Source organism: Balaenoptera musculus, chromosome 2, assembly GCF_009873245.2.
Source record: "Balaenoptera musculus isolate JJ_BM4_2016_0621 chromosome 2, mBalMus1.pri.v3, whole genome shotgun sequence".
Classification (NCBI taxonomy): Eukaryota; Metazoa; Chordata; class Mammalia; order Artiodactyla; family Balaenopteridae; genus Balaenoptera; species Balaenoptera musculus.
Window position 1 is genome coordinate 163,789,344 of NC_045786.1, and position 14,763 is coordinate 163,804,106.

Sequence of the window (14,763 nt, forward strand, 5' to 3'; positions counted from 1 at the left end):
TTGGAGAACGTACAAATTACTGTGAAGTTGCAAGTGATCTTTACAATTTTAAAGCAAAACATTGCTTAAGTGCTTTAAGGGCACTTAAGGATACACTAAGGAGTTAGCCTGCTCCTTAATCCAAGAAAGTTTGGTAGATTACAAATTCCTTCAAGAGTTTCAATATAATGAAAGCGAGGAGAAAAAAAAGCCTATAAAGCCAAAAATCACATGGAGTCTGGGTGTCAAACAGAGCGTGCAGGTAACAAATGGGATATACAATCAGAGAGGCGTACCTAGATCACTGTCAAGTGCTCCTGAACTTGTGTTCGGCTTTTCACATGGATGTCCTGGTGGATCTTGCTGCTGCTGCTGCTGCTGCTGCCTGAAACATTCAAGAGTGAGTGTGTATTTAAAAAACAAAGCCTAAGAATAAATATGCCACGAGAAAAAATATTCATGTGGAAAATAAACGGTTCCACAAAACAGAAGAGTCACTGGCATGAACACCACAAAAGAAGGCAAGAGCAATCAGTCTGATAGAAAACAAACTTATGGTTACCAAAGGGGAAGGGGGGGGAATAAATTAGGAGTTTGGGATTCATAGATACACACTATTATCTATAAAATACATAAACAAGGTCCTACTGGATAGCACAGGGAACTGCATTCAATATCTTGCAAAAACCTCTCATGGAAAAGAATCTGAAAAAGAATATATATATCTAAAACTCAGTCACTTTGCTGTACATTTGAAATTAATACAACATTGTAAATCAACTATACTTCAATTAAAAAAAAAGAGCAATCAGTCTCATATAAATTACTGAAAAGCATCACAGTGCTGATCCTAGAAAACTTAGAAAATTCGAATTTATCAGGCAAATTAATGGGTAGGTATTTTCACCACAAAAATAACACATTGTACAAAAGGAGTCACTGGTAGCTATTTTTATGCAAATGTATTGGTTTACAGATCCTTAATATTGTTGGAAGTCACTGAAAATGAGCACCTTTGAGAAGATAAAGCATCTCAAATTACCATGCGAGTTAACTTGACCTTTCCATGGCTGGCTCCTTCTTGCCACCAGATCTGGGCTTCAGCATCTTCTCAGAGCTCCCGCTCCTGACCACCCCGCCTAAAGCAGCCACCTGGCGCCCTCACGCGCTCATCACTCCATTTTAATTTTCAGCATAAACTTATCACCATCAGATATTCTTCTGCCTGTCTCCCTCTTTACAGTGACAACTAACAAGAGCGCAAAGTTTATCCTGTTTGTTTCCCCAGTGCCTAAAATTGTGCCTGTCACTAAATACTTGATGAATGAAAGAAAACAACTATTTAACCTGCATTATCAAGTTTCAGTAATACCTGTAGCATTAAAATAAGTTCTCCCTATATTTTTTGCAAAAGGAAAATCAATGTCATAATCCAAATATTAAAACATTTAAATATGACAGTTATGATATAAACATGTAGGAGAATGTCCTTGTACTTAGAAAATAGACACTGAAGTATTGAGGGATGTAATGGGAAACTGTGTCTGCAAGTTATTTTCAAGTGGTTCAGAAATATCAACAATTAGGGAATCTGGGTGGAGGGTATAAGGAGCTCTGTGAACTATTTCTGCTTTGACGTAAATTTTAAATTATTTCATATACGTACATATGTATATGCTAAAAATTTAAAAACCAAAACGTATAAACATCTGACAATCTAAGCAAGAAGCTATAGCTTTCAAAAAATGCTTAAAAGGATTTTTAAAGGAAGCAGAATTTTAAGATGACCAGTAACACTATGAAAAGAATAGCATATTTTTTTCTAGGGTCCCTCTTAATCCTGTGTTTTCAATATGAGCAACAAAGCAAATTCAGCCAGTGGGACTTCCAGTTTCTCCCTGTTGGCCTTTGAGCCAGACACTGACGTGTGCACGGGTTTATGACTCTGGTGAGCGTGGCTAATGAGGGACACGTAGGCACAGGGCTCCCCCTGCATACCCTGATTCTGGAACATGGCACAAGAAAGACAGGCTGTGAGGAGGGGAATTCCTGGCACATCCTCTCCATGCCCTCCTTCCCCTCCACTCAAGAAAGTATGTCAGAATGCAAGCGAGTGACTGGTGAGACAAAGACTTTAGACGGATAACCTTTATTCTACTTTAAAGTGAGAAGTAAATCAACTGCCAACCTTGAAACAATTCTGACCCCTTTCGTATGTGATGACACTGTAAGATGGAACATGTTCAAGTAGCAAATCAGCATCCATTCTCACTGTGCCTTCTAACGTGCCTTCGGTATGACAGAGGCTGGGAAACTCAAAACTATATGTCTTAGATTGCTTTATAGCTAGGATTCTGGTTACCAATTAAACACTTGCATGAGATTTACAAGGCCGATGAGGCACAGCCATCTTCCTGCCACTTTTGTTGTTCTCTGTTGGCAAGTAAAGCCATGGAGATGCCAGTTCCAGAATTCTGCTTCCTGGCAGTCTCAGTGGGGGCCAGACTTCAGGTTCCCACGTCTAGGCAACTGTGGTGGCAGCTTCTTGATGCTAGGATCACAGCTAAAGCAGTGTGTTCTTAAACTTGATATCCTGATTCCCCATCATCCACCTGGGGCAGCGTTGCAGCTCTTCCAACAAGTTGGTCTGTGGTATTCTGGAGGCCTGGCCTACAGCGTGCCCCTCCAGTTCTTCCCAACGTTGTGTAAGCCCTTAATTCATGTATCAAATTCTTTTCTGCTTAAAACATCTCTAAGTCGTTTCTGTTTCTTAAACTGAACCCTGATAAACTATGCCACGCCACTGAAGTGGTAGCTCAAATACTAGGCAATCAAAAAAAATCATAGCAATCCATAGCTATGAAAACATTTGTTTCCCTCCTTGTTGGGAAACACTTTTTTAGTGACAGAAAGAAAGAATCTGAATCATTTCAGAGCTACACCTGGAGAAGGCATTAATAACACTGACATATACCTGTAGGCTACTTCACAGTTTACAGAACAGTTTTACACACTGCCTCATCTGATGCACATAACATGTGAGTTAAGGTTTTACAATGACATAGCTGACACAGCAGAGTTTTTCTCAGGGTTTTATGATAGGTACCATGGATTTGGAGATTACCATTGGAAAAAATATCATGGCTACGAAAATATCAGTTAACAACTCTTACTCATAAACTATGAATTTGTAACAGGTAGACTTTCAACAGCATTTTCATGCTTAATACATGAACACTGTGGCTACTATATTAAGTGTGAAGCTTCAAACACTCTACAGGAAAAAAAAAACCTATAAATTTCAATGAAAAACAAATTAGCACCAGGGTCAGTTTGGAAAGGATCAGAGGGAAGAAACGGCTTCATAACCTTAGAGCCAAGTTCTCCAAAACAGAAGCTATTGAGACAAGGACCCATATAGGTTTAGTAATCAGGAATTCTACTGAAAGGCAAAAATTAGTTTCTCAGCTCCTTCACTAATGAGTCCTACAAGATTCTGAATGCTAGCCAAAGTTAAAAAGAAACCCCAAGAAGTTAGCTCTTACCTCTTCTCAGCAACAAGTAACTGTGTAAAATATTCTCTAGTTCTACTCAAGTTCTCACCAGTATTTTCAAGGCCAAACCAGGAGGCAGAGGATAGTAAGCCGAAGCTGGAAACCATCACGGTACTTTCTTACCCAATCAACAACCCCCAGTCAGAAAGGAGACTCAAACATTTAAAAAAGGGTGCAATGTTGAATAAAACACCTGCATTAGTTATAGCTGGCATTGCGCTTGTTATAACTCACTTAGTCATGATGGAATGTTACTGCATTATCCTTTGTATTCTAAAAAGTTTAACTCATTGGAAATTCCACATTTTTAATCCAAAAAATCTAAAAAACTTTTTTTTAAAAAAAGAGGGATTTGTTTTTATATTTTAAAGACATTTTCTTTTTCTTACACGTACTTGTGAATTTTATAGTTTCTCTATAAAGTATGTCTGTTTGGACCATTTTGTTCTGGAAAAAATTGAAGTCTGAAAAAAAGCATGGCAGAAGTTATCACTTGGAAACTGTTCTGGAGAGCAGTTTAGAAATCTGTACCAAGGCCTTAAAAATGTTCATGTCCTTTAACTTAGTAGTCTGAAATTCTCAGAATAATTAGCAGAAATGATGAGAGATTTGAGGCATAAAGTCAATACAAGGATTGTTCATTGCATTATTAATTATAATAGCAAAAATCAAAAGGTTCATAAATTGTGATACATAAATTCATTTTATGAAATATAACATAGCCTATTACAAAGAATATTTACTCTCATGGGAAAATGGGTATAACTGATACACAATATATGGGCGTTTGTGTGACTAGAAGCGTGTGACTGCCAAAACACTCACATCAGTTATTAAAGGTAGGATTATTTTTTTTTTAATTTAGATCTCTCTAAAAATAAATTTTCCAAAATATTATTTTTTATCAAATTAAACATTTAAAGCTATTTTTAGCAATAACTAGATAGTTGATGATATTATAGAACTACCATTAATAATTATCATGTGATAATTATTCCATTATTGTATGGCAAGAGCATTTGGCTATATTAAGAAAAAAGCATATATTTTAGAGACACACACGGAAATTAATACAGATGCAGTATGATGATTTAGATTTGTTACAAAATAATCCCACCCTGGGGGTGGGAGAGTAGAAAGCATGGGAGATGGGGGCATAAAAAAAACAAGATGGCCCATGTGCTGATATCTGTTAAATCTGGGCAACAGATAAATAGGGGTTCCTTATGCCAGTTTCTCTACTTTTATATAAATTTGAAGTTTATCATAATTAAAAAATAAAAAAAGTTAATTTTAAAATTTAAAAGGGAGTGACAAGCACTAATAAGCACTATTTTGAAATTTTATACATAATTAAATCCATTAATCTATCACTGAATAAAGACTAGAAATATCTCACATTAAGAGGATGTCAGTTGATCAGAACTTTCCTTCATATACTTCTGAGCTGTGACTTAAAAAAAAAAAACAGAAAACAAAGTAAATATTATCTTCATTATACCATCAAATGTAAAATGCTCTAACATTTTAGATACTACTAAAGTACTACCAACTCTGATGTGTACGAGTCTTCTGAATTGCAGAGATGTTGAAATGTGAAAAAAAGTACACCTTAGAATTGTTGAAATATAGTAAATAATAGGCCAGACTCAGCCACTGGCCTTTGTTTTCTGACCTGGGATCAGAGGATCTGAATATCATTATAGATCTTGTGATCTTAAGATGAAGTTATATTATTAAAAAAAGAAAAAGGGATGAAGACTTGTGAGTGACAGTTACTGGAAAGGATAATTTTATAGGTGAAATTTCTATTTTGAAAGCACTTATAAACCTGGGCACAAAGTTAGGTTTTAGGAGCTGATGATTCAGATTTATGGTTACCCTCATGTCCCTGATGCTGATGGGCCTGCAGTAACCCCCTACTGTGGCAATGAGTGGAGCAATTCACCATCACCTCTATTTGGGGGTGTGTTCCCCTACCGCAAATGCTGTTTTTCCTATTAATTCACAAGAGAACTTTGCAGGGTTGGTCAGGTAACCAAGAAGTACATTCAAAGGATCATTAGGCTTTGCTCTTGCCTTGACCCAATTCCATTTTCCTTTTGATGACGAATTTTACAGGGTTTCCTTCACCCTATTTCATGTAAATTTAATTAGTACTGGGGCAAAGTTTTCCCCTAAAACTATATTTGATTTCACAGTTTATTAGCTACAAATTTTTAAAAAATACATTCAAATGCTCATAGGGTCAGGCAGTAACCAGTATTTTAAAAAAAGGAGAGAACCCTCAATAAAATAAATGGTTTAAGTCAAAGCTGTATGTTTACAAATAGACAAAACAGCCAAGGTAAATATTAAATATGCAATTTTAATATTGTACCAACTACTTTACTTTTCAAAGTAGGCTTCTCTTCTCTTCCGTAGCTCTTCTGAAGTAAGATGTGTACCTGACGTCTGTGGACTATCTTGACATATATTTCTGGAAGTACCTGAAAACAAAATAAAACAGAACAAAAAACTATTTTATTTACCAATTCAAGCAATAATATGTTTATACTTATGTGAAGGAACTTTTGAAAAGTTTTCTTCTCAAAAATACTCTGTACCATTCTGTAAATGTCAGAAAGGCTCTGAAAGTCTCAGGGAGAATCTGAATAAGGCAGTTCAAATCTAACTTGTGTCCACTGCAACCCAAGCTGTTACCCATCTGTGATGTAGTGGATGTGAGGAGGTAAGCCCAACGACCAACTTGGTAGGAGAAATAATTAACGCCACACTTGCATGCTCTCTTATTAGAAATGAATCTGCACTTTCAAAGGCATAGAATTCCTAGAAGCAACTCAAAGTGGATGATCATAAAACAAACCCATTCTCTGTATCCCTCTATCCTCAAACATTTGGGTACTACAACAACTTAAGTATGTTTCCATGTTCTTACTTCATTATTGCACCAATCAGAGATTCTGCACAAACTGTGAAACAAAGTGGAAAGAAGAGTAAAGTATACAAAAATATCTAAAACTATTAAAGCTGGTGTCTGTTCATTACTGGGCTAATCTAGCAGGGCTCTACTAATCCAAAATGGGCCTGCACACCATATGGAGTACTCATGAGCCTCCTGGCACACCTCTGAATTCCTTATTTAGATATTTAAGGAATTCAATTGACAAGTAATTTCATTAGAAAGTAGAAGGCAAATTCACGTTAATTAGACAAAAAGTACCAAAAAAAAAAAAAAGAAAAAAGAAAACCCCTCACACTTTTAAGTAAGCCCCTTTGAGCAACATCCCAGACAACTCCCTCAGCTTGCATTCCCTGAGGGATGCATCTTTACTCTCAGCTGATGGGCTTATATCACTAAAAAAGTGGGCTCACCAAAGTGGGCTTAAGCTGTAAGCTGCACAGCCACTAAGTGTTAGAGTTTTGTAAAATCAATTCACTTTCTCTGTCCAGGCCTTCCTTCATGTCCACTAGCATACATTTTTAGAACAGTTGGTCTGGCTAAGGGCCCACTGACCTCACAATGACTAACCTCAGTTTGCTATTGTGTTAGCACAGTATTATAACCAAGTGGAATAACCAGAAATAAAAATAAAACTAGGGCTTCCCTGGTGGCGCAGTGGTTGAGAGTCTGCCTGCCAATGCAGGGGACACGGGTTTGAGCCCTGGTCTGGGAAGATCCCACATGCCACGGAGCAACTAGGCCCGTAAGCCACAACTACTGAGCCTGCGCGTCTGGAGCCTGTGCTCCGCAACAAGAGAGGCCGCGACAGTGAGAGGCCCGCGCACCGTGATGAAGAGTGGCCCCCACTTGCCGCAACTGGAGAAAGCCCTGGCACAGAAACGAAGACCCAACACAGCCAAAAATAAATAAATAAATAATAAATAAATAAAAAAAAAAATTATGAAAATTTATTTTAAAAAAAATAAATAAATAAAATTAGTCCTAATATAACACAAGCTGTAAAAAGTTGTTTTAAAAGGAATCTAAAAAACAATAACTGATTGTACATAGCTATTGCTTCTGCAGTGATTGTCCAAGAACTTCTACCAATAGTACATGAACTTCCAGAAGAACTAAGAATGATCTGAATCAATTCTTCAACAATGAATAAAGTATGTGTCGGAACGTCCATACCTTGCATGCTGAGCTGAATGGCCCTGCGGAGATCTGCTTCTTCATCTTCCAAGTCAATTTCTTGGCGACTTAGCGCCAGAGCCCTCTGCAGATCCTCCTCATCTGCGTCTAACGTTCCTGATCCATCATTTGCTTCTAAGACGTGTTCTAGATCTGTTTTCTGGACTCTAAAGAATAAAAGCACTAAAAATAACTGCAGACCACTCTTCTATTTTAGATATAACATAGAGACATATATAAAGCAAAGATTCTTATGTAAGTCAAAACTTACACATTTTCCGGCAGACAAGGTCTAATAATACGAAGGTTTTATTGTGATGTGAATCTAAGTTAGTATATTTAAATAATTCAGAGTTGATCCACAGTTAAACCAATAAACTTCACTAAAACATAAAGGTCTAAAAAAAAATCACCAGTAATAAAAGGACCACATCTTCAGTGTAAGCATGAAAATTTAATTTTTGTAATGAAATACTATCATATATCCCATACTGCAAGCTCAATTTTACCTCTGTTCTTTGAGTTGTGCTAATTCTTCTCCAATAAGTTTTGGTCGATGCATCTGTTGGACCCTGACCATCTGTAGGAGCTGGTCAGCTTCACAGTCTGGCAGGTCACCCTTAACAACAAATATAGAATAACCTAAAAAAAAAAAAAAGGCAAAAATAAACTAAAACAGTGAGCAAGTCATTCAAAACTGATTAAAAATGACAGTAGATAGAGAGGCAGCACAGAACAGTGGGAAGAACACAGACTGAGGAGTCAGGAGTACCTGGGTTCAAATAATGCATCTTACACTTACTAGTGGGGTGATCTAGGACAAATTACTTAGTCTCTGAACCTTGCTTTCTTCACCTGTAAAATGGGAACAGCCATTTCACAGAGTGACTATGAGAAGTAATCGAATCTGTAAAGGGATCTACTAAAACGGTGCTTGACCAAGTAGGTTACACTAAATGATAACAGAGAGGCAAGGAAAGGAATAAGGAAGAGCATGGAATCTGGAATCAGATGACCTGGGTTTTAATCCCTTATCTCTTCTACTTCCTAGCTGCCTGGCCTCTGGTAAACCCCTTTACCCATCTATGTCTTGGTTTCTTCAACTGTTACATAGATTATACTGTACCTTCCTCGGAGGGCTATTTGAGGACACAAGCAGAGGATGTGTGTAATAATGTGTAATATGGGTAAAATGAGTCATCTGTGGAAATAGCTGCCCCTGACTCTGACACTGACACATACACATCCCTCCAAACTGAAAACAGGAGCTGGAAAGCCAATATCCCAAATCTAGTCAAGGTGTTGAAGATGCAGTTCATGTTTTGAAAAAATTACACTGGCCCAGTGTAATTTTTTATAAATACGATTCTAGAAAGCCAGGGTTTTACCAGCTGGATATGCCACACAATAGCTAAATAAGGGTGGGCTATACCTAACTCATTCTAATCAATTTACATTTTTCTTCATTTCTTATTTTTGGCTGCACCACGTGGCATGTGGGATCTTAGTTCCCTGACCAGGGATCGAACCCAGGCCCCTGCATTGGAAGTGCAGAGTCCTAACCACTGGACCTCCAGGGAAATCCCTCAATTTACATTTTTCTACCATATATTTTCTTCAACTTTGGTGCTTGTTATGGATATTCTTTGTGAGCATTAACAGATAATGAAACAAATGAACAAAGATGAAAAGGACTGTTACTGGAAAAACTCAAAAGAGTAAATCATAATACACTTAACATTTGTTTTTCACAAGGACAAGTGTGCTCAGAGTTCAGACTGCTTAACATGTTTAACACCAATAAAACTGTTTCTAGATTCTAGAATAAACTATGTCAGCTCGCGATGCTCTTCCACGCAGAGCATCAGGAAGGGCAGAAGCTGCCTTATGGAGGTGGCACCGTAAGGATCTTGGGTTTCACTCAAGATTAGATTTCATTCTACGTGTGCTAGGAAGCCACGGAAGGGTTGACGAATGAAGCTGTGCTACAATGTGCATTACATTTTAAAAAGAGCACTCTAGGCTGCTTCATCAACAAAATATATAGGAACCAGCGTGCAAGAAGAGTGGGTCTTACTAAAATGGAAAACCTAAGGGATAGCATATATGGGGAGAAAAAAAAAATACATCTTTTGTGGACATGTTCAGGTTGAAATGCTTTCTGGACTTCTGAGTGGAGATGTCAAAGTTAGGAGTTTGGTGTTCAGTGTAGATGTCTAGGCAGAAGATAAAAGTCTAAGGAATTATTGGCAGATAGACTTTATTTAGAGATGATATTTAAAATAATGGGACAACACTCAAGAAGTTGTCCAAGGACTGAACTCTGGGTCACTTCATTAGTTAGAGATTGAAAAGAGTAAGATCCATAAAAGGAATCTGAAAGAAGCAGCCAATGATAGCAGGTAAACCTCCACAGAGGCCTGGAAGCCTTGTGTAGACAGTATTTCAAGAAGGGAGGATATAGCTAGGAACAAAGGTTTTAGGCATAAAAGAAAAGGGATACAAGTATATAAAATCAAAGAAGTTACAACACTATGATCTTACATGTAAACTGGAGAGAGGTACATGACAACCAGCCTGGCAGCAATAAGCATGCCAGTGCCCAGACTGTGATCTCTAACCACCATTACTAAACGGGCAGGAAATATACAAGATAAGACTGAAAATTCTTATTATATGAGAAAGAAGGGCTTCAAAAGGCTAGAGTGGTCATTTCAGAAGCTTGGGAGTCAAGTTCAAAAGGTTCCCACTCATCCAAGATGAGACAATTTTGAGTATCAACATGAATAATAATTACAGTGGACTAAACCATATGAACTATGGTTTTAATGGATTTGTTTACAATGACACTTCAGAAACAAACCAATTACCTTTGGAGGAAGGATACTATGAAACCGACTCGTTTAAAAAACTGATAAAAGAAATATTTATCCTGCTTTTTCTATATGAACTATACTTCAGGATAACCAAACAGTTGATGAGGGAAAGTTTATTTGTATAGAAGTCCTCCAACTAATAAATGAAGGAATGACAGGAATCTGATATCACCATTTTGCAGTCTTCAGTGAAATAATGTACTAGGCATTGATCATCAACAGCTACCCAAATCACAAAAAGAGAGATAAGTAGACACCACCATCTGTAAAGAGAATTCTGTCCTCCCAAAATCAACCTGAATCTGATCAAGCCTCTAGATATAAGGACCAGGCTATTGGGCATCCAGGGCTCAGAGGAAAAAAAGGATGCAACCAGCAAAATCTAGAATGTGGGAAAGAGAACAAAAGACCCATTTTCTTCAAAAGAATAAATCAAGGAAAAAAATTAAGAGGAGAAGAAACCTATAGATAGATTTTAGAGACACAGCAATCCAATGGAATCAATTAACCTTATTTCAACCTGCTTTAACTGTAAAAAAAAACCAAAAAAACCCCAGAAGAATCATCCAAGGAGACTGGAGATTTGAACACTGGTTGGCTAGTTGATGTTATTAGTTGATGTTATTACAGAATTGTAATTAAATTTCTATGTGTCATTATAGTATTATATATATATTTTTTAAAGAGTCCTTGTTTTTTAAAGATTTTAAAGGTTTTAATTAAAAAGACACCTACAAAGAACATAATAAGACAATTAGTATTTTCTCAAAATAAACTGGAAAAGGAAGTGGGTAGGGTAAAGGTAAAACAAGACTGGCCATGAGATATTTGTTGAGGCTGGGAGAAGGGTACAAGAGGATCCATCACATTATTTTCCATACTTTATACTTGTTTGAAATTCTTGGTAAGAAAGTTTTGTTTTGTTCTGTTTAAAGGAGGATATAATCAACTATACTCTCAAGAAAGATGAGGTCAAAGGAAGACTGAGAATTGAATACTGGCAGTGGCAAATGTGGAGGTCACTGGTGACACTGAGAAGAGGGTTTTCAGTGACACATTGCTTATGACAGTGTAACCGGAATGAGTTCATGAATAGGAGACAACACACTAGAGATGATTCTAAGGAGAAAATAAAAATGGGAGACAGCTGGAGTTTCCTGGTGTTAAAGATGCTTTTTCTTTTTACTCAATGGAGAGAAAAAGTGTATTTCTCTGCTGATAGAAATAATACAGAAAAGAGGGGGAAACTAATCACACAGGAGAGTGGAGTGACAAAAGCAGAAGCAAAGATCCTGAGTAGGTGGGAGGAGCTGGGACCTAGCCCCAAAGTGGAGAGGTTGGTCTTGGTTAGGAACAGGGGACAATTCATCTATTTTAATAGGCTCAAAGCACAGGTAGAGATAGAAACAAGGTGATAGATTGCTGGTAGAAAAATGAGGACGTTCTCTTTTAGTTGCTCCTGTTTTCGTAGTAGAATATAAAGGAAGGCCATAAGCTAGGAGTCAGGAAGGGGGAGGGGAGTGGTTAGAAGTTTGAAGGCAGAAGTTGTGAAATCATCATCTTGGACAGTGGTAAGTGAACTAACCGAGAGAACATAGTAGGGATGTCAAGCAGCACTAAAGGCTCATTTGAAATTTGTGATCATATAAAAATTAAAAAAAAAAAATTTGTGATTATAAATTTAAAGGAAAATAAATCATATTTTATCTTTAGCCATGTTCAGCTGTTCTGGTGGAGGACTGTACAAGCCCAAGATTGGGTTTTAACCAGGGTTGGGATTTTGTCATAAAAGTCAGATGGAGGGAGAGAAGGACAAAGGAGTTGAGAAATGCAACAGAGTTATTATAATGATGGATTACCGGAAATAAGCAGGGTGATACAGGATTTAAGGATGTAAGGGGAATGTTTAGGTTTGTAGTAGGGTTTAAAGAACTGTTGGAAATAAAAAAACCCGAAAATATGGTATAAACATAGGAGGCAATAGTCAAAGAGTAGGATGATTGTAACTGGGATTTGAAGGGGGTACAGTTGTTAGCAATGGCAAGGCAAGAGTGAAGAAAATGATCTTTGAAAGTAAGAAGAGGTTGAACTGGATTGATTTTTGATGTAGAAATCACCAAGAATGATGAAAGGAGTTGAAGTAGAGAGATGACAGTGAGTCAGATCCTAAAATCTGCAATGGAAAAGGAGGAAGATCAGACTGCAAAAGACTACACAAGAGCATGGGGTAGAGTTTAATCTCGTGACATGTATTTCAAAGCACCTGGAGTTTTTAGGGAAGAAGAGTGGCCAAGAAGGGGCAAGGAGGAGCAAGAAGAATACCTACACCTCCCCTGGCTCTGTGGTATGTGGGGTATGGAAGACAAAAGAACCATTACTGAAAAGAACCATTACTGTAGAAGGACTGCAAAGGAATCAGCATCCCCAGGGGAGGGCCAAGTGTCAGCAAGAATGCTAAATGAGCAGTATCATCCAAATCACAGCCTAAAGCTCACCACGTAAAACATAAAAATTATATCCCTGCCACTGCCATAAAAACAATATCGTTACACTCACTTTTTTTTTAACTTTTTTAAAAAAAATTTATTTATTTATTTATTTTTGGTTGTGTTGGGTCTTCGTTGCTGCGTGTGGGCTTTCTCTAGTTGTGGTGAGCGGGGGCTACTCTTCATTGCGGTGTGCGGACTTCTCACTGCGGTGGCTTCTCTTGTTGCGGAGCATGGGCTCTAGGCACATGGGCTTCAGTAGTTGTGGCTTGCAGGCTCTAGAGCGCAGGCTCAGTAGTTGTGGCGCACGGGCTTAGCTGCTCCACGGCATGTGGGATCTTCCCACACCAGGTCTCAAACCCGTGTCCCCTGCATTGGCAGGCAGATTCTTAACCACTGCACCACCAGGGAAGCCCCTTGTTACACTCACTTCTAATGAGATAGTTTTATTTGGCTACTTCAAAAGGTAACATAAAATGTTCAGTCTTTACTTACCTTCCTGTTGTAACTGAGCCAAGAAAAGTGCAAGGTATGTGTCCGATATTAGTTCTGGACCCGTCAAGAGAGAATTCAAGTTGAACCACTGGAAAAAAAATTGTCAATATTTACGTTACTGCACATTGTAAATAATAAGGAAGTTTCACATGTTAAGGATAGATGTAACCCATCTAAACTTAGTAAGACTGTCTAAACACTGAAAACATGTTAAATCAAGATTTTTTTAAAGTAATTAAATAATGCGATTCTAAAAAACTGAAATAGAATGTTGCAAATTTATCACTATTAAATGTTTTAAAAGTTTGCTTTAAGCCATAAGCTCTAAATCCCCCTTCCAAAAAAGAAAAGAAACTGATAGCCAGTATTTTAAAGTATCTTAATTGATAGCGACAATTAAATCTTTTTTCAAAGGAACAGCCCAACAAAATCCTCATCTAATCATATTATATTGATGGTGGAAAAAAAAGGAAAACCACCCCGTTTTCCCACTGCTGATAATCTTGGTCAAGATATTTCAATTGAGAGGGCTTCCCTGGTGGTGCAGTGGTTGAGAATCTGCCTGCCAATGCAGGGGACATGGGTTCGAGCCCTGGTCTGGGAAGATCCCACATGCCGCGGAGCAACTGGGCCCGTGAGCCACAACTACTGAGCCTGCGTGTCTGGAGCCTGTGCTCCGCAACAAGAGAGGCCGTGACAGTGAGAGGTCCGTGCACCGCGATGAAGAGTGGCCCCCGCTCGCCGCAACTAGAGAAAGCCCTCGCACAGAAACGAAGACCCAACACAGCCAAAAAGAAAGAAAGAAAGAAAGAAGCTTTCATTTAAAAAAATAAATAAATAAAATATACTCTTAAAAAAAAAGAAAAAAAAATTCAATTGAGAGAAAGCCAGACATTCCAGGAAGAGAATTTATAATCGCCAACTCATTTTAAAAAGTTCACTAAGCCACTACTGCATGTAATTAGCATCATTCAGTCACTACTTCATGGGCGTCCTAGTTTAACCCACATGATACAAAAGTTTCAGAAGTTACTGTCAGCAACATGACCAACTACTTTTCCTGGATTTTCACAAAGATAGTATTTTTCTCAGTCATCTTTTTCTTTATACAGGGACCTCAGACAAGAGTCTATAGGGAAAAATACAATTTTAAACAAAAATACAAATTAGAACCAAAGATGACAAGCCATAATTTGACATTTCCTGTATTTGTCAAAGATAATTTGAAATGTGTA

The 14,763-nt window shown here is 37.7% G+C and overlaps 1 protein-coding gene across 5 annotated transcripts in view; it reads right to left on the minus strand.

Annotated features, from left to right (window-relative positions):
* ATXN3 (ataxin 3) overlaps window positions 1–14,763 on the minus strand; it is a 35,741-nt gene that overhangs the window by 8,417 nt on the left and 12,561 nt on the right. For 3 of the 5 annotated variants that reach the window (XM_036842512.1, XM_036842508.1, XM_036842509.1), the window contains 5 exons: window positions 13,529–13,616; window positions 8,181–8,313; window positions 7,672–7,838; window positions 5,926–6,022; window positions 276–364 (listed from right to left, as the gene is read on the minus strand). In XM_036842512.1, the coding sequence (XP_036698407.1) occupies window positions 276–364; window positions 5,926–6,022; window positions 7,672–7,838; window positions 8,181–8,313; window positions 13,529–13,616 (574 nt within the window). Of the gene's footprint in view, window positions 1–275; window positions 365–4,932; window positions 4,987–5,925; window positions 6,023–7,671; window positions 7,839–8,180; window positions 8,314–13,528; window positions 13,617–14,763 lie in introns of those variants that run through there. The other 2 variants (XR_005018685.1, XM_036842510.1) reach the window with 2 other exon arrangements.